Below are 19,075 nucleotides of genomic sequence, written 5' to 3'. Positions count from 1 at the left end.
TATCCTTTGAAAGCCTCATTTTGTGGAACCCTACTATACTGTCCCCCTGCTGTTGCATGTTTCTTTGGTTTTATAGTTTTATTTTAAGAAATAAAAACACCTAACCTGGAGCAAAGGAACTTAATAAAAAAATAAAATCTTTGCTGTCCTTTGATGCTTCAGCAAGTCTTCAGACTGTGGGAGAGAAAAAGCTACAAAGACATCTGATCATATTTTGAGCACTTAAGGAAAAATATTTATTTCTCCCATGAAAAACTATACAGAGAAAACACCAGTGAAACATGAAATATTTACAACAGATGTAAAAACAAAATCAATGAAACACTGCATATGAAAACTCTGGCAACAGTTCATATATATTAAAAAAAAAAAAAAAAATTAAAAACATACACCATCTTCTAAATCCACTGCATTTTAATAGTTCATTCCAGCCTTTATTTGCAAAGTGCAGAAAACTGTGGGTGAGGACGATGATCAAGCCATGAGGAGGAGGAATCCCCACTCATGTGTAACGATACAATTAATTATGGTAAATTAGGAACTAAGTCACAATGAAATAGCTACAAATGATGCAATAAATGCTAGGCAAGTGTGCCAAGAACACAACACAAAATAAATGTATTAATTTGGAGAAAGACTGAGTATCAGTGCTTAGAGTTTGCAGCTAAAATGTTCCTGGGAGGTTAAATTTCTCTATAGGTGCGATGATTGAGATCAAAGTGATAGTTTAAAAACTGCAATGTAAACCCTACATTGAACAAGAAGCTAATAACTATCACAAAATACAGTTATGGAAAACTTCAGCAAAAGTTATTGTAAAAATACACAAGCTTGTTTTAAGGGAAAAGTGAAAGAAACGATCAGATTGCTCCTCAACAGGCCCGTTTGTGGATTCACTCCCTAAACCACAGCAAAGATGCTTTCTTGTTAAAACACAAGGACACATCCTCCACACTTTATCCTTTTGCTATTATTAGCCATATTCCTGATTTTGTGCTTTCGGGGGGGGGGAGGTAATTTTACTGGGATGTCCAAGTAGCATGCATGTGTTTGGCCACAAAGAAGGAAGCAATAACAAAAAATAAAAAATCATGATACAATGGCAGCAAATTGTCCACAAAAGGTAGAGCATACACCTACGATGACTGTAGACAGTACAATGACTGTATACTGTAGTACACTGCAGTAAACTGTACAGGTGGAAACATAAAAAGCAAGACTTGCAGTATTCCAGTTTCTTCCAGAAAAATATCAAGCACTAGAAATTCATATATATATAAAAATGTTTATCTTCAACAATATAAATTATGAAATAGTTGAAACTTTTTCCCTGCCATTCCAGTGTGACCCCAAGCTCCTGAATATGCAAGCAGCTGAACAACAGGCAATCTGACTGCTGTCTGCGGGGGGGAATAGGAGACATGATGCACATAGTCTGCAGGGTTTACAAAAGCCCTAGGGCTTGAAAAACAGTAATAGGCCAAATGGTGGCATTTTAGGAGCTGGAAATGGACGCCTCCAAGGAAGAACGACCTGGACCGGAACACTTGAAACAAAAACAATCCTGAACTTTTCAGCAGAACCCAGGAAACAGCAGAATATGGAGTATTTAACAACAAAAAGCTTATTCTAGTGTTTCAAAGACATTATTTCCACTAAAAGAAAAAGATTCAAAACAAGATGGATGCTGTGGTTCTACTAATGATGTGTACTTGAATTCATATTCAGGGCTGGTTTGTTACCTTTTGAGTTTGGACATGTTAAGCTGATACAGGTCATATTGAAAGTCTACATGCCCTTTTTAAAATTTCAGGCTTGATACAAAGAGATAACTCGCTTTCAATCAACATGAATTCAAGTGAATCTGATCAGTCCCAAGTGAATCCAGCTATTTCTCTGAAAAAAATCATGTTCAAACAGTCTTCAGTGATCTCCACTGGATCACTGTTCCCTTGGCCTGGTCCAGCCACTCTGATCCTCAGAAATAAGCCGAATCACCCTCAGGGAATCTCGCCACATGGCCATAGTGCAGTAACTGACGCTCCCTCACAACGCAGGTAATGTGCCTCATTCAGGACTCCCTGAGCAACTGCTCCTTCGACACAAAGTCAAACCAGCGGAACCCAAGGATTCTCCGAAGAGACACAATACCAAAGGAGTCCAGTCTATGCATCAGATCAATGGATAGCGTCTATGTCTCGCAGCTATACAGCAAATAGCTGAAATTTAACGAATACATGGAACGGCTGAGGTGCCCCAGAGGAGAGGTTTGAAGACTGAAGCTGTCCTCTTCTGGCCAACAAATTATCTTACTTTTCAGAGAACAGAAGAAATTCTTCTTCGTGTATTATTTAATTTGCAGATGTTCCGATGTTAAACTGCATTTTTTGTTTTTAGTAAATATACACTTAGTGCCCAGGTGTATTACTTCAAACATTCTGTTTCACTGCCTAAGACTTTTACACAGTGCAATATACACAGTTAAAAGGGCAAGGTCAGGCCATTCATCAAGCTGCTTAAGGGCCTTGATCAAAGACCCAATGGAGCTGTGACTATTCTGCCAAGGCTGGTGTGTGAACCAGTGACCTTCTGATCACAGGCCACACAGTGCCTCCTGCCCTGAAGGAATACCCCAAAGCATCTATGGTTGTTCAATATAGAGATGATAACCAGCCACAAGGAACTGAAAAAAATATTAATGGTATTCTTACTGATAATATGAATCAGATGCGGGATATAAAACAGTCATTAAATGATTATGTCTTGGATCACTATGAAAGTAATTACGAAGTGGAGGAAATGCAACACCGCCAGTAGATTGCAAAGATCAAGCCATCCCTCCAAAGCTGATGGCAGTGCAGGGCAGGAAGAAGAGTATCGGCTAAGCTAAAGGGCTTACAGCAGAAGCTGCAGGGATAGATAGGTATCGAAGTAACTGCCCACACACCACATATCACAGCAGTTTCACATTCTCCACAAGACAAAGCTGTGGGGTAGGATGAGCACGAGTCCTCACAAGCTTTACAAGCCTCACTCATATCCTTCTGCATGAAATTAACTTTGGTCTCATCAGACCATTAGGCAACTTAATTCCAAGAGTTGTTTGACTAATGCCAATATAGCTCCTCAGAAAACATGGCAGCATTATGCTGTGGAACTGCTTCTCTCTGAGGCGGGGACGTAAAAACGCACTCGCAAAACAACGATTTCTCTCTGTGAGGAAGCTGAATGTCACTTTTAAACACAACCTGAATCACACAGCAAACCCAGCCTTAAAAGGAAGATAAAAGTTCTGTAAAAGGCCCAGTCAGGACTCTGATCTCAGGCCTGCAGAACATTAACGGAGATGCCCTTACAATTTGATTGTGCGCTTTTGCAAAAAACAGGGATATAATTGCAAAATCCAGTCTAAATTGAAAGAGCCTTATCCAAGCACATACTGGTATATTCAAACGGCGCATCGGCAAAATATGAATGAGTGTACAAGCTTAAATAACCAAGGCCATGTTCACACTTGGTTTTAAAATGCAACTTGAGTAATCGGATGGCAAAGAGACGGGGCTAAATACAAGTGTAAATGATCACCAAGAGGAGATGTAGGATGCATCTCACCACTTATCCTTTGCAGTGTAAACGCTAATGCCTCCTAATGTGTCCCTGACAAAGACGTAACTGTGTGCAGGGCAATAACAAAATCTGAAAAAGTCATCGACACACTGGAGATGCATGACAGGCGATGTGTCCTGTTGATTTATGGTACGACTGCCCAAGATGCATTTTAGAACAAAGTATGATTAGGGCCCAAGTGTTGTATTGGCTATGTTAAAGGTGTTAAAAGGTAAAAATGTTCTGTGATTCGTCTATTTTAGCTAATACAAACATAAAAAGGCTGATTTCGTTGGGCACATTTGACTGCTACTGTAAACTCGAGAATCCACATGCGAGTGGAAAAACAGCGCAAGAGAGATCTCTGTAAACAATTACCATCTATCTTGCAAGTCCTTCATAGCTGTTAAATTAACAGCCACAAAAACCATCTGTCAAGATGGGGCACTCTGAGGTCATAAAAGCAGAAACAGGGGCAACAGCATGGCCAGCAAATATGGGCGGAGCACAGGTGCAGTGCCTGGGAGGGTGCAGGATGCATCAGCGTAGCCACTGTAACACTGGCAGCGGAATTTTGCACGGTACAGCTCCTCCTCCTCAGGGCTGAGCTGGCCCTCCACTTTCAGGCTGCCATCCTTCTGCTGGATGGTATGGTTACGGGGATCGAGGTGCAGGTAGATGTCGGTGTCGGGGTGCCGCCGCAGACAGCGGCCTCGTGAGCCGCAGAGCACCCTGCTACAGTGCTCTGCCGCAGTGGTGACGTTCAGCAGGTACTTCGCCAGAGATTCTTGCAGGTATCTGTTCAGACTGGTGCAGCTCTCCTGCAGAAGAGTGCATGCACACGCGCGCGCACACACACAGCTGTGTAATATAGCACGATACAAGTTTCTATCCAATATACATTCGGTTGCAGTGATCATAAACTACACAGAGGACATCAATGTAACCCATATGGTCAAATGTATGTGGACATCCCTATTACTTACAGGGATTGGCTAACACCCATTGCACACACAGCAGAATAAACACGCAACCATGCAGTCTCCAGCAGAATGGCTGGTCGCACAGAAGATTGTAGTGACTTTCCGTTTGGCAACATCATAGAATGCCAAATATCTACCCTGATTAATTGCAGGTGAAGCCATCGGAGAAACTTCAGTGGCAAAGTAGCAGAGACATGATCACCTACCATCAATATCACTACGAAAGAAAATCCAATAGCAATGTTCCAGCATCTAAGCCTTCCCAAAATAGTAGAGGCTATTACAGCAACAAAGAGTGAACCAATCCTATTATTACCTTTGTCTTTGTAATGAGATGTTGGACATTAGGCCATATTGTGCATGTGCAATACTGACATTCCAGTCTAAAATTTGAAAGGTAATGTTCATTTTTGCAGGTTTCCAAAGTGAGATGTGATGAGAAAGGCATCAGCATATCCAAACTGGGATGAAACCTACCTTGGTACTGGCGTAAGTAGCCTCTCCCCAGAAGATTATACCTGCAGCTCCGAGGGCCACGCTCTCTCCAATAGTGGAAATGAGATCAGTCTGCAAAAATAATGCAAACCCATCATCCGTCTGCAGAACTTTAAAAATAAACAAAGGGTCAGAAGCAGAGCTACAGCATTGACTCCTAGTGTAATAAGCTGACAGTTTAAATTTATATTTTTTCCAAGGTAGGGAGTCTGAGTGGATGAATAACCTCTTTTCTCTTCCTACTCCACCTTATGTGAAACTACACTGCTACCAGCCAGCATCCAGTGGCAGTCTGAACAAAGCCAAAGTTAAACAATGGTAATCATGTACAGCAACAGGAACAGGAAAGGCCTGCTGATGGTGATAAAGATGTTACTTTTTAAATCTTGCCATCTCATTCCATGTGTGTCTCTCTCTCACACACACACACAGCTTTGCACAGATGCAGCACCTCAGGAAACCTTTTCTGATCGACACCCCTAAGTTCATTCATCAAGACAACATGTCCAGACACAGGTCTTAAATGGTCAAACTTTACTGGAGGGGAAAAAAAGGTCATTTCATTAGTAAATTGTCATTTTAAATCAGATTTCTTCATTTTGACAAAGTTTAAACATCCCAGGATGCTATAGTGGACTTAAATAATATGCATGTTTTATTGTATGTTTATAAGATTATATTTACAATTCAAAAAATAAGTGCAAAAATTGCTTCAGCATTATTATGTAAATTGCCTATTTTGCATAATTCATAATGGTTTTGATTATTACTATCCCATAGCTTGTATTTCTGTACCATTAAAGTGCTATAATGTATATTTCAGGGTCAAACTGGAGCTTAGCTTTACCCTCTTAGATGATCATAATTTTAGTATCCCTATATTTAGAAAGCGCGGCATGGTGGTGCAGTGGTTAGAACTGTTGCCTCACACCTCTGGGACCCGGGTTCGAGTCTCCGCCTGGGTCACATGTGTGTGGAGTCTGCATGTTCTCCCCATGTCGTCGTGGGGTTTCCTCCGGGTACTCCGGTTTTCCCCCACAGTCCAAAAACATGCTGAGGCTAATTGGAGTTGCTAAATTGCCCATAGGTGTGCATGTGTGAGTGAATGGTGTGTGAGTGTGCCCTGCGATGGGCTGGCCCCCCATCCTGGGTTGTTCCCTGCCTCGTGCCCATTGCTTCCGGGATAGGCTCCGGACCCCCCGCGACCCAATAGGATAAGCGGTTTGGAAAATGGATGGATGGATGGATGTTTAGAAAGCAAGGCTAGCCAGCTCACCAATGCTTACAATCTTCCATTCCAACACGGCCTTATATTTAATGAACACTTGCGAACATTTGCCGGGCGAAGTCAAGATAAATGCAGCTACATTTTTAGCTAACACAAAGCATTAAAACACAAAAATCACAGCGGGGCAGGAAGCCTCACCTCCGTCAGCAGGTCCAACACGTTGATGTAGGTAGGTCGCGTGTAAACGAAGACTGGGCGTGCTAGACCCTCTCCAACCGAAGCCAGCCTCATGGCTTCTTTCACTCGGTTGCGGACAAACTGGCGACCAAAAGATGTTGAGCGCAAGACCTTTCCCATGTAAATGGAGGGGAATAGGGCTGTACTCTCCGTCCACAGCCATTCCAGGTGGTCATTTCGTGCCATCTCCACATCGGGACAGCGCCCTGTGTAGTTCTCCAGACTGTTCTTGTAGTCATGGTTGTAGCAGTCTGGGAAGAGGTAGAAGCCCCATAGCTGTTCAGGCCGCAAAGTTTTTGCCAGCCTAAGGGTCTCGAGCATAAACTTCTTGGCTGACATCTCAAACTCTTGCTGGGCCATTTTGTTAACCTTGTCCGTGGGCCACGTAGAATTCTTCTCAGCAACAAGACGACGGGACAGGTTCCGGTATACATCTTTAGTATCCCAGTTCCGAATCCAAAGAGGCCGCCACTCCTCCCAGTCGATGACCGCCAGGCCTCGGGCTGTAGGGTCACGGATGTACTTTTTTACACCTTCTGGCATCTTGTTCAGGTGCTGATTTAAACTGGCTAACTGGGGAAGCCCACCATTCACCCTCTTCACCTCAGAACCCTCCTTTTCTAAGTATGGGTATAACCCAAGCCTGTCTTTATAAAAAATAGTGAGGTTCTGCCTAACAAAACCCTCATTAGGTGATCCCACGATTTCAAACAGGTCCAGCTTAAACTGAACTTTATGGCGAGGTAAGCAGTCTTCTGTTGGGGCGTTCCAGGCCAGAAGAACAGGCTTCTTGGAGAGCAGAGGCCATCTGGTGGGCTTCGGCTCCTGGGCCAGGCAGCTGAGCACGAGAGGTAACAAAAGCCACGGTCTCCACAAAGGCAACCTATAGCAACACATTTCTTCTTTGGCGGGGTAGTTTTGTACCAGGTATCCCCGTCTTCCTCGGAGGTTCACTATGAAAGAAACCGCAAAGTGTTTTATAAGATTAAAGTCCAAACAAAGCAATATAGCCGAAACGTTAAAATTTCCAATGACAATTAAAACGCGACGTTGCATTTTTTTTTTTACTTAGTGTTTTTTTCCCTAAGTAAACAAAACGTCTGTATGTATTTCAGTGTAAAATGTCTGTATATTCACGTTCACGTACAAACGCGTAATACTACATGCTTTCGCAAGTTTTCCCAACATTTCTTGTTAGCGGTCTCATAGTAGTGAGACACCAACATGCAACAAAGTATACTTCACCTTGATCGTAAAAGTGTTGCGATCCTCTTTAAAACCAGGCTAAAATACTAATCCAGAAAAAGTTCAAGAAGAATTCCCGAATGAAGGTAGCTGGTTTGACAATCACCATTCGAATTCTCTAACCATTAATAAATAGCGCACACTTCATTCAGCTCCCTTCCGTTAAGAGCAGTGTCACCCCATGTCCATATTATTCTTTTTTCCCACCTAAAACTTTACCACGCGTTTCAGCACCATTTCACCGTTTTGTTCCCTGCAGAACCACCCGAACACCGCGCTGCAGACCTTCCTCACAAGCGGCAATTAAACATGTGGACGCCGAGGGCCGGCATGTTCCAAACCGCCGAAGGAAGGCAAACGTTTCAAGTGGTGGCCGTCGCTATTTATAGAGTCGCTTTATTTTGAAATAGGAAAAAAGCTTTAACCAACTGAAGTACTGCTGAGGAAAAAGTTACTTTTTTGGTTTTACATTGTACTAGCGTTAACGGAACCCCCTTCTGAACGTGTAAATAGTTCAGTCCACAAACGTGTGGAAAGCTCGGGTATACATACATGGTACGGCTGAACTGAAGAACTCCGTTTTTATTTATAGCACACTACTTTATTTAAAGAAGAATCTGTAAAGTTCACGATTACTTACTGTTATATTCTCAAATCACGAAAAGTCAAAATGATTTGCAATGCAATATGATGAATGTTGCACATTATCCTAACTGCGCTATAAGTACTGTTGCTTATTTATATATATTTTTCAGTTTATTTGACAATGAAATGTGGTAGCTAATAGTCGTAACAGAGTGATATGGAAATTACATTGATGTCCTTTAGTTCTGAATAAATTGCACGTTTACATTTTCTTAACGAGAATACTTTGAATTTAGTCGTTGTCTCATACATTTAATCGAACCCGTCTTTGTGAACACTGAAAGAAAAAATCTATTGAAAGAACATCTAATCAACAAAAAGCCTGTAGTTGTTTTGGGGGGCAAGACGTGTTAATCCATAGACATATTACTAATTTTAACACTTAATATTTTCCATATATACGGTTAAAACACAAAACAATGTGAAAGAGGTTTTATCGATTAATTATTTTGGTGAAGCCAGGCATTGTCACTTTGCCATAAAGTTTATAGAATCTAAGTTATCTGCAAAAAATGACAAGGAACACAAGAAGCAGATGACAAGCAGGAAATGAGCAAATGCGTTTTGGCAAATTCTAGACCACAGTGGAAGGACTTCCTGTTTGGTAAAACCACTATGAACTATATTTTAATGGCCGTTCTTGCACAAATATTAGCGAACCACCTGCCAATGCCATCGAGATGGAAAAGGAAATCAGGACAGAGTTCTCTGGTTTCTAGCCAGAGGTGATGTCATAGCATAAGAACAATGTCACAGCTGACTTTGAAGGTCAAGATGATGTCCCAGCCTGCTTCTAATTCACTACATGCCCCCCTCAAGGCGCCTCAATATATGTTGGTGCTGTGGGAGGGCATGACTGACTAAGGAGGACTGAAGCCGTTATATTCGTTGAAAAAGGGCCACATCACTGGTGACACATTCTAGCAAGTTATCACGGTGCTGTTTGTATTTGCATAAATTATTGCATCCACTCAGAGGAATCTCAAAGACTGATAAGGCAACAAGTCAAATGAAAATGGTTTTGGCATGTAAAGGAAGCACTAAATAGATAAGTTTAAAAGAATCTCCAATTAAATGCAGTCAAATAACATTTCATTTGGCCACAGCATGAAATTATTACAAATAACTAATTCCTTATAAGAGAAAAAGATCCTTTTGGAATGATACATTGTATTTTTTACAAGGATGCAATAATTTCCAGAGAGACATTCGCTATTCTACTTATAATGAAATAAGCATATATTGACTGATAAAAGCATGCAACTAACAAAATAGCTTTGAATTGAAAAGCAAGAACATTTGACTATCATAATAAAGTATCCATAAATTTCAATGCATGCTTTCTGTGAGTTCTAAGGCACTTATCTGGGTAGTTACATGTAAAGAACATCTCAAGTGTACATTTTTTTACTTACCTTTGTTTTTGTACTATGTTAGCATATGACAAATGTATTCAGATGTTGTAACAACATTCTTTATTATTCTTACCTTCAGACACAATGCCCAGACTTCTCAACAGGATTACTTCTCAAGAATATTTCAAGAACTAAAGTAGGATTTGAAAAAGTGCAATGCAAACATTAAATAGTAATGATACAGAGAAATGAACAATACTTACGAAACAGTGACTGAATAAACACCCTTCTATATGTTGCAGCGTAGTATTAAGTTTCTTTGGTAGTTGTGGAGAAATCTAAGGAACCCTGAGTATGTAAGAGATCCAGGCCGACGGTGGACAGAGCCTGTCTGGCACAGCCCATTGGCCCTTTCACAGGCAGTGGTTGCTTTACTGAGATTGCCTGTCATGTCCGGCTAACACCACCTATCTCTCCCTCCTACCCTTGTGCACTCCCTTCCTCTGCTTCCTGCCTTTCAGGGAGGACAGGAAGCCAAAAATAAGAGTGCCTCCAGGGCTGGGGAGGCCAGCGCTGTGTTCCATGTGGCTCTCCAAACGAAGGGACCCTGCTGACCTTTCTCTAACCTTGCTTGGTGGCTACAGCTATACTACTCAGTGTGTAGGGAAAACTCCCCTGCCTACTTGTGCGGTGTGCTGGTTGTTTGTGTCCTTGTAACACCCTTCTTGTGTGTGAATAATATGTATATTTACAGTAAAAAATATTCAAACTAGATTTCAGATCAGTAAGTGTTTAATTATTACACATTTAAAGATCCCGTATTGAACACAGCAGTGCTACTGATATCCCATATTGGGCATGTATTAACTCACCCCCCAAGCTTAGTGTTACAGGCTCCAAGTTCACTGCATTCCTATTGTGCACTGTTCCCCAATCTGGTTTACTGGGACCCACAGACAGTCCACGTTTTTGCTCCCTCCCAGTTCCCTGCCTGTCCACAAAAACATGGATTGTCGGTGGATTTTTCATACTTTATTAAAATTAAAGAGGGAAAAAAATAGATTACTTGCCCTGCCCAGCATTATGATAAAATAAAATAATAATAATATAGACGTAGACAGCCGAAGGAACTCTGTAAGAGGGAAACGGCGTGTTAAGTCTCCAGTGACAAGTTGCATTTTTAACTGAAACAAACTCCAGCCTCCAGTGAAAGCACAGACTGTCTCTCACTATATAACATGTAAAATATGACAAAATATGCTCTTCACCCATATAGACTTCACAAAATTAGTGTTCTGATTATATTTTTTCCATGCCTGGGGTGAACTAAGGCTGCGGCAATGGTAAAACCTACACCCTTCACAGCTTAGGACTTTCTACACCCTGCTAACAAACTGACACACGTGATGACAATGGACCTCCATTTCCCACGGAGACACTGGGCCAGGAGGGTCAAGCGTCCTGTGGACGTCAGCAAAATCGCCCCTGGATCACACTTTCCATCTCTTTGCGGATGTCCATACCATCAGGAGTAGGGGACACCCATTGGGGGGGGTGGGCAGGAAAACAGTTCACATGGAGTGCATGCCTTTGGAAGTATATCAGGTGGGACACTATTCTCCAAGGGCTGTAAAAATACAATGAAAGACGTCGTAAGACTGAAAGAGGAAGTAATTAGGCCCAGGGGATGAAGGTGGCTTTTTGGCAGAAAGCTGCCCAGATATTACGCTCTTCAAACCCTTCACGAGGATCAAAGGGAAAACCAGCCTATTCCCCAGGCTATCAGAGCTGGACCACCCTCCTCCTTCACTGCCATTGTCTTCCTCACAATGTCACTCTTATACATACAATATATTTCACAAATAAAACCGTGGCTATATGGAAGCATTTAATTTGAATTTATTTTAAAATGACAACAAACAAAATTAAAAATATATTTATCACTTAAAAAAATGCCTACTTAAATGTCTTGATATCATCCCTACCTGTGCAAAACTGGCAGTACATACACAGTGTATATACATACTTTTACTTTGATGTATGCATTCATATGGTGTGTATCCATACAACAGGATGACAAGAATTTGCTTACTTGGTACTGTCTAAACTGCATGTCTAAATTCCCATCCACATCTGGGGTATGAATTTATTCTAACCCGAATGACAAACATGCTGTAGTTTGATTAGAGTTCATTATGTCAGAGACCTTAAAGAGGTGAAATTCACAAGAACACCCTCTACACCATAAATCCAAAAACCAAAAATGAACTTTGTATTTCCTCAAGGGAACATTGCAACAAACTCTTCTTGATGAAAACACTAAGCGGATCCTTCACAGCGTTACCTCGATTTACATTAATTTGTACAACATATGTAAAATTGCAATAAAAGTACATTTAAAACCAATCTCCGTTATTTTCAATTGGAAAAATTGTTTCCCAACCCCAAAGCACCCAATTATCCCCAAATATCACAATAAAAAGCAATTAGAAATTAAGGCTGAACATAGAAGCACAATAAAACATTAGACAATGCAAGTGCAGAACAAAGACTGAATGACTGTAAACATTTTCATCCTGTACTGTACATGCATCCACATGCGATGTGTTTCACCAACAACAAATTTATTACATTTGATATTCTTTGGCTGGAAACTGTAGTGCCAAGGAAACTGATGGGTAATACATGGTTTTTTTTCTACACACAAAGTTCGCCTGGAACCATCACATTGGGGAAAAAAAAAACGTACTGCTTGTACCATTTTTAGTATATTCTTTGGCTGAAAAATGTTATGTTGATGATATTGGTCCATAATTTGAAATTCATGAAACAAAAAAAAACAAAACAAACCAAATTAGCGTAAATCGAGGGATTGCTGTGTTGTTTTTCCAGTTCAAGTCAAGATCTTGCATAATATTTGTCCAACATTATCATGTAAAATAAGTCTCCAACGTTCTTGGGTAAGGAACGTCAGCGGAGAGGGCAGGTCAGATTGGTTTAAGCAACTTTTCAATGAGAAAGGCTGCAGATTCTCACCCTATTGCATACACCACAATACTCATCGTTTATAGTTATGCAAATGTTAATGATAGTTTGCTTATTCCCATAACCAAAAAGAGAAGATGTTGAATACAACGTAGCAAAATGTGCATTTTCTTCCTTTTCACAATGAACAACTCACAAGCCACCCTTCCAATGCCCACTTCAGTAAAAAACCACCCAGGCTAACATAAGCACTAATATCACAGTGGCCAAGCAGGTCATACATAAATGTGCTAACTGCTCTCACATACTGTGAGCAGTGGGCCCCTCTATGAAAAGAAGGAAACTGGTAAATGAAATCACAGTATAATTACCCAAGGCCATCTGCTAACATTTATCATGACATGATTTTACAGCATTTTACACAGGCTGTATTTAGTGTCCCTTGCTATGCTGAATAGAATTTGCCAAGTCTTGTTCTTGAACTTTGGATCTGAAAAGAAGAAACTGCAGATACCGAAATCACCAGGACAAAATGTGTGAAGCCATCCGCATCAGAATAAGGGAAACCAACAAAAAAAAATGCACAGAAATGCAGCTGAACAAACAACAAGACTTCAATTGTAACAACCGAATGCAGGTATTTGTAGAAGAAACGTTTTATGATCAATGATTTTTGGCAAGTCCTACAAACCAGCACACAAAGTTCACTTCATCCCTTTTCACTCAGCAAAAAAAAAATCCCATTAGTATTGCATAATTCGGCAATTCAATTAGCTTTTAATAACACTTGCATACATATACATCCAATACCATGCTACTAAGATCTGTTTTCCAACTTTAGACACAACAGAGAGAAATCTGCTGGCGACAGAATGTAAACCAACGAGCCTCACATCTCCCACTATACTGACCAGGGCACCTTACAGGAAATCACGCCAACTCAAGCATGAAAAACAGCAGTAGGAACCTGTGATCTTAATAAACTTTAAGGCTACCCACACCATCTGAATGTTTTAGTTTGGTTGAACCACAACTTCTGACTGGCAACAAAGGAACAAAAACAGATGTACAAGGTGGGAACAAACTTTACAGCAGGGCTGCCCAATCCTGCTCCTGGAGAGCTACCACCCTGATGCAGATAATCAGGCCCTTCAGCATGACCTCAGTATTAGAGTCAGCTAAGTTAAGTTGGTTCTCATACTGAGATATAACTGAAGGGCCTGATTACCTGTGTCAGCTGTGTTAAATCAGGGCTGTACCTAAGCTCTGCAGACTGGCAGCTCTCCAGGAGCAGGATTGGGCAGCCCTGCTTCACACCATGTCTTCTAATAGGATGTTTAAGTAGGAGTGAAAAAACACCCTCTCTGAGAAAAAAATCTCCCACATTGTCGCTTAATGTCTCCCAACACAAAAGGACCTCCATGTAGACATACGGATGTCATGGCTACCGTCTCAAACGATCACATAATGACAAAGCAGCCAAGTGGTGAAGCGATTTCCCTCTATCACAGGCTTCCTTCTCAGCCAGTGTCAACATTCTAATGCTACTAAACAATTACAATTTCGAAAGCATTACTTTGAAAAACAATTTAACTGGTGAACAGAGACCAAAAAGAATAAACGACATCTAAACCTGAAGTATTTAACAGTTTGGCTTTAACAACAACCCGCATTTTGCCTGACGTACTCTGCTTTGTGATGAATGTAGAGCTAAAAGGCATTAAAATAATCCAGGTGCTATGCAAACCATGCAAAGAGGCACTGCTGTGCCTGTAGGCTAAAGATCAGAATTAAGCACATTCACAGATTAGTATAGATATAACTGCAAATATTGAATCTGTCCCTTTAAACCATTTGGTGTACTTATACAATATTTCTTTAAATAGTGAGCAACCTGTTAGCCTGCCTGCCCTACAACAGAGTCTGATCCACAGACTGTACACCTATCCCAGCATGAGAGGGAACACTGAGCTTTTTTACTGCACATTTATCATTTTATTTTTTGAGTGTAACTCAAAAAGCGATCCTTGGTTTCTCTGTAAAAACCTTCCCTTCCAAGGTAGAAGGAAACCGCAGACCCATTCAAATCAACCTCTTTTTGCAGCTAGCTTTGTTCTATGTGGTGCATCCTCCCAAAACGGATGAAGCCTGGGTGTGAGGACAAAGACCAAACTGATAGGACATACAAGGTAGTCAGAGAGACAAGCAGGCTGCGGAAGGTTAGGGAGTTCTGTCCGCCCTGCAAGACACACAAACAGCAGAAACGACAGCTGCTTTAATTCATCCTCATTCACAACAAAGCTCCTTCCCAAAGCACATCCACTCGTATAAATGTACCAATATCTCATTACCAGAAATAGCTGGAACGTTGGTTATTTGCAGTTTCACAGCAAGGATCCACTGATGAAGCTGTTGGTAACAGCAATGGATCTAAAACATTATGCACAGGAACATTTAGTAGGATTTAACCAGTTTAGTGTCAATATCACAAAACCGAAAAAAAGACTGCATACTGGAAGTTCCATTCTTCTTAATAATGCAACAATCTGCAGAAACTGACCAGGATTCTGCAAGTCTGAGAGCCTGTTGAAACAAACTCACACTGCTGCTATGTGGGGAACGGCCTAACTAGTGTCATACACCAAAACAATGAGCACCAGCACACGCCCAGTATAGCAATGAAGGTGTCATTACCGAAACGTTACTGACAGCACAACCTGGGCACAACTGGAGAGTCAAACAGCTGTTATGAGGCCACATGGTATGAAAAATACCTGAAAAGCAGTTTATTCATGCAGAATGAATGTCCCTGTACATTGGGCAGCAGCAAAATTAGGGAACTAGTAAACAAACAAATGACTAGTTGGAACCCCACTTGGGGTGTGTGTGTATGTATGTATGTATGTATGTATGTATGTATGTATATATATATATATATATATATATATATATATATATATATATATATATATATATATATAAATAACTTAAAAATAACCCTCTCTGTAAGACACATTAACATAGACTATGTTTCATAATTCTGGGTAATGTATCGTGATTGACAAAGTGCTTAAGGAACTAAACAATTTAGTTCAGGGACTCACCACAGGGTCACAAGCTAAGTCCCATAAGGGTCCTGCACCTGAAACGAAGACACTTCAGCTGAACTGCATCAGTGATACGCTCCGTCATATAAACAGGCAAATATGTCTTAAGGAAACAACACGACAGCTTATTTAATCTGCCATCTGACCGATCTGCAAGCGGAAATCTGAATGATGAGCGATACGTAAAGCGACTTCCAGAACAAAACATATAAAATGGAGATATCAAGGTTTGCATAATTCAGTCTAATCAGGTCATCTACTGGTGGAAACAGTGCAGACAAAACACAAATTTTCCCGTGTTGATTTTAAACATGATACTTTGTCATTCACCTGTCCTTCATGCTAACTAATGAACTAACAGTATTCAATTTAAGGTGCCCAGTCTCAATGACCTGCATCTAGATAACTACAATTGTTTTCTACTGGGCTGTAGTGCAGAATGAGCAAAAGACCATAAATTATATGACAATATAATTTCATAACTCCATAGCTATACATCTTTAATAGACATAAAAAAATCTTCCATGCCATAGCTCGCAGCTATGTGCCGCTTATTCCCCCAAACCACCTAGATAAATAACATTGGTAAACAACACACCTCCGTTTTCAGGAAGTGTTACAGGACACCTTCCCAAATCTCAAAACTCCAAGGATTCATTGTTTAAAAACTAGGGAAGTTTCAAATTAACACACTAAATGGATAACATATTCAAGTTTTGTTACCGCCAAGCAATATGTACTATGTTTGCCTTTGTAACATCATTAGTAGTAGACATTTCAAATACACGGGTCTAGTAAGAAACTGAGAAGTACTGCAGTGAGGCTTTCATCACTTTTATCGATGCAAAGAACAAAATGGGGATTACGAATACCCATACCACGAGAGTCTACGCAAGTGTTGGACTGCTAACTTATCACCTCCGTAACAAAGAGATGGAAAAATAACTTCAACCAATCAGCTGGCAATGCACGTCCACAAAGGATGTAGTCAAACATTTTTCACAAAGCTTGGTGGCAGTAGCCACTCAACCTGCACACGGGCCAAGCTGTCCACAAGTGGGCGCTGTTAACACATTCCAAAGAAACGCCACTCGAAAGAATGAAAATCCAGTATGGGACACTGGAGGTCGGTAGGGCTTCGTGTAGAAGACTTGGACGAAATTATCTGAGTGCTGGCCTTTGCCTGTTGTGGCATCTGTCCTTCACACTTCACAGAGGATAACTGGGTAATCCACGTGAATCCGGGGGTGATCGAGCTTCACAATTCCCTGACAATCAGAAGGCACACGAATATATAAAAAACTAATAATAAAAAAAAAGTACAAACACATGAAAGCCTTGCCTATATGTCTACATAATTTTTTTAAATGCAAAATCATACTATCCTAAAACACATTTTTAAAATAACTGCAAAAAAGATGTTCCATCTCACCTGAGGTATCAGATTCTTCTGAATCCTCTTCAGCTTGGCCCTTTTCCGACCATTCTTAGTTACTACCATCTCTTCATAGAATTCATGGGCCAGGTCACCATCTTCATCGTAGTACAACGAGCTACAGACACATCAAAGTTAACAGGAAAACAAGCCCATAATACTATGACACGATAAATGTATGCAGGGGTGTCAGAAGCATTTTGAATGTGGGGGGGGGGGGACACACTGGCATAAAACTAATATTTTATGTTAAATGTGGGGGGGTCCAAATGAATAATTATGAAATTTGAGCGGGACATGTTCCCTCAGATTTAATGGCGGAGTCACCCATGCTATTACGTCATTAATAAATTTCCTTTACTACTCAAATCACCTGGCATTTCATAGGATACCACATAAACTTTTAATTTTCCAGCTGGCTCTCTGTCAAACATTTATATTTATTTAGCATTTTTTGTATGCCATTACTCAACTATGGCTCTTCAAATGAAGAGTCAAATTATACAATTAAAAGCAGGATTACAGTAATATTGTAATAAAACTGGTGGAAAATGTACATGAATTTCACGACAATGTTATACAAGGATTTTTTTGTCAAACTACAGCAATGGAAAGCATTAACGTTTTAAAAGCATATAATTCTAAAGGCTATATTTACCTCCTCCGCGTAAATACGAACGGTGTGGCACTCCGCGATCCACGCAGCCTTGCCAGAGACTGTTCATTCCCTTCGCTGGCTGGATCAGAACCTGCACCCGAACCAGCAAAAGGCCACAGGCCCTTTGACTTGGAACTGTTACCTCCCATCCTCAGCACCGGAACATAGTTTATTTTCCGGAAGGCTCCAAAACAATTACTGCCGAGTTATTCCAGACAAAAAGTACTTAAATAAAAGCCCGAACCTGGAGACAGAAACAAAAATATGATGAAAACCTGTGACAGGCCACAGTCATAAATAACTCGTATGCAACTACAATGACAGGCGTGCATGCCGGCCATGTGCTGCATGGCTTCCATAATGCAACATCTTTAAATGCGATGTTGTGTTTACATTGGGTAGGTATACGGGTAAATTATTAATTCCTCAATCTGCTTTCTGCGAAGGGATCTCCGCAATAGAAATTACGCCAAAACTTAAACGATTATTTGAAAGATTTGCTATGAAATGTGCACATAATTTATTCTCACCACTTGTCACCATGCAGCTCGATGTTAAATATTAATTCGGGGCACTAGCTTTTGACAACTCCATAAGAATTCCGGCCACCAAACCTGCATCCATGTACACCTACCGTCTGCTATTCTGATAACACGTTACATCTGCAGATGTAGATTACATTTCTGTGTATGCAAAGAGGCAAGCGATATTTTTAACGATAATTTTTGGACATTGCTCAAGAGTGTTATTTTTTTCTATAATACTGAAACAACCGTAACTAAGAATTTTTCCTCTTTGGGCTGGCTGAGTGAGGCCCATGCCCCAAAGCATGCCAAACAACGTAACGCTGCTCAGCATTACAAACTACAATCCTGTGACTAACTACAAATGATGCAACTTCTGCCATGACACATACCCATGTCACTTTCTGGTGTTCATTAAATACGTTAGTCCTTCGATTTTAAAAGTCTCAAATAATTATTGATTAACGGTAAATATCCTCCAAACGAAACGCAGAAACCTTCCATCCAGGTAGTTTGTGCTACCAAAAGGGTAGTTGTCCGTAGGAAAACGTCACTTCCTGCGGTCGTTGTCA

The 19,075-nt window shown here is 40.7% G+C and overlaps 2 protein-coding genes across 5 annotated transcripts; both read right to left on the bottom strand.

Annotated features, from left to right (window-relative positions):
• Positions 1-207: 207 nt before the first annotated feature.
• Positions 208-10,225, bottom strand: LOC125744999 (hyaluronidase-2-like). Of its 3 annotated transcripts, none has more exons than XM_049017370.1 (4): positions 10,058-10,225; positions 6,511-7,502; positions 5,067-5,156; positions 208-4,427 (listed from the first exon to the last, which is right to left on the bottom strand). In XM_049017370.1, the coding sequence occupies exons 2-4, from the start codon at positions 7,444-7,446 to the stop codon at positions 4,062-4,064; spliced, it is 1,392 nt and encodes a 463-aa protein (XP_048873327.1). In that variant the 5' UTR covers positions 7,447-7,502; positions 10,058-10,225; the 3' UTR covers positions 208-4,061. The 3 variants fall into 3 exon arrangements, with proteins under 3 accessions (XP_048873327.1, XP_048873330.1, XP_048873328.1); XM_049017373.1 differs by having other exon boundaries at positions 9,928-10,062; XM_049017371.1 differs by lacking the exon at positions 10,058-10,225 and adding an exon at positions 7,795-8,212.
• A 1,444-nt stretch (positions 10,226-11,669) lies between these two features.
• LOC125745007 (tumor suppressor candidate 2-like) lies at positions 11,670-19,056 on the bottom strand. Of its 2 annotated transcripts, none has more exons than XM_049017387.1 (5): positions 18,896-19,056; positions 17,980-18,223; positions 17,319-17,439; positions 15,884-17,154; positions 11,670-15,209 (listed from the first exon to the last, which is right to left on the bottom strand). In XM_049017387.1, exons 2-4 carry the CDS (start codon positions 18,126-18,128, stop codon positions 17,089-17,091), a joined length of 336 nt encoding a protein of 111 aa, XP_048873344.1. In that variant the 5' UTR covers positions 18,129-18,223; positions 18,896-19,056; the 3' UTR covers positions 11,670-15,209; positions 15,884-17,088. The 2 variants fall into 2 exon arrangements, with proteins under 2 accessions (XP_048873344.1, XP_048873345.1); XM_049017388.1 differs by lacking the exon at positions 18,896-19,056 and adding an exon at positions 18,614-18,886.
• Positions 19,057-19,075: the final 19 nt, after the last annotated feature.

The sequence above is a fragment of the Brienomyrus brachyistius genome, chromosome 6 (assembly GCF_023856365.1).
Source record: "Brienomyrus brachyistius isolate T26 chromosome 6, BBRACH_0.4, whole genome shotgun sequence".
Classification (NCBI taxonomy): Eukaryota; Metazoa; Chordata; class Actinopteri; order Osteoglossiformes; family Mormyridae; genus Brienomyrus; species Brienomyrus brachyistius.
The sequence above is the reverse complement of the archived record's forward strand: the minus strand, read 5'-3'. Positions and strand labels throughout refer to the sequence as shown.

Excerpts from the sequence above, each read along its gene's own strand:
- LOC125744999 (XM_049017370.1), bottom strand. The coding sequence starts at position 7,446 with ATGTGTTGCTATAGGTTGCCTTTGTGGAGACCGTGGCTTTTGTTACCT. Across the intron at positions 5,157-6,510 it reads TGTTGGACCTGCTGACGGAG|ACTGATCTCATTTCCACTAT; the intron begins GTGAGGCTTCCT and ends TTATTTTTGCAG. Across the intron at positions 4,428-5,066 it reads CTACTTACGCCAGTACCAAG|GAGAGCTGCACCAGTCTGAA; the intron begins GTAGGTTTCATC and ends ACTCTTCTGCAG.
- LOC125745007 (XM_049017387.1), bottom strand. The coding sequence starts at position 18,128 with ATGGGAGGTAACAGTTCCAAGTCAAAGGGCCTGTGGCCTTTTGCTGGT. Across the intron at positions 17,440-17,979 it reads TTCGTATTTACGCGGAGGAG|CTCGTTGTACTACGATGAAG; the intron begins GTAAATATAGCC and ends ATGTGTCTGTAG. Across the intron at positions 17,155-17,318 it reads AGAAGAATCTGATACCTCAG|GGAATTGTGAAGCTCGATCA; the intron begins GTGAGATGGAAC and ends TCTGATTGTCAG.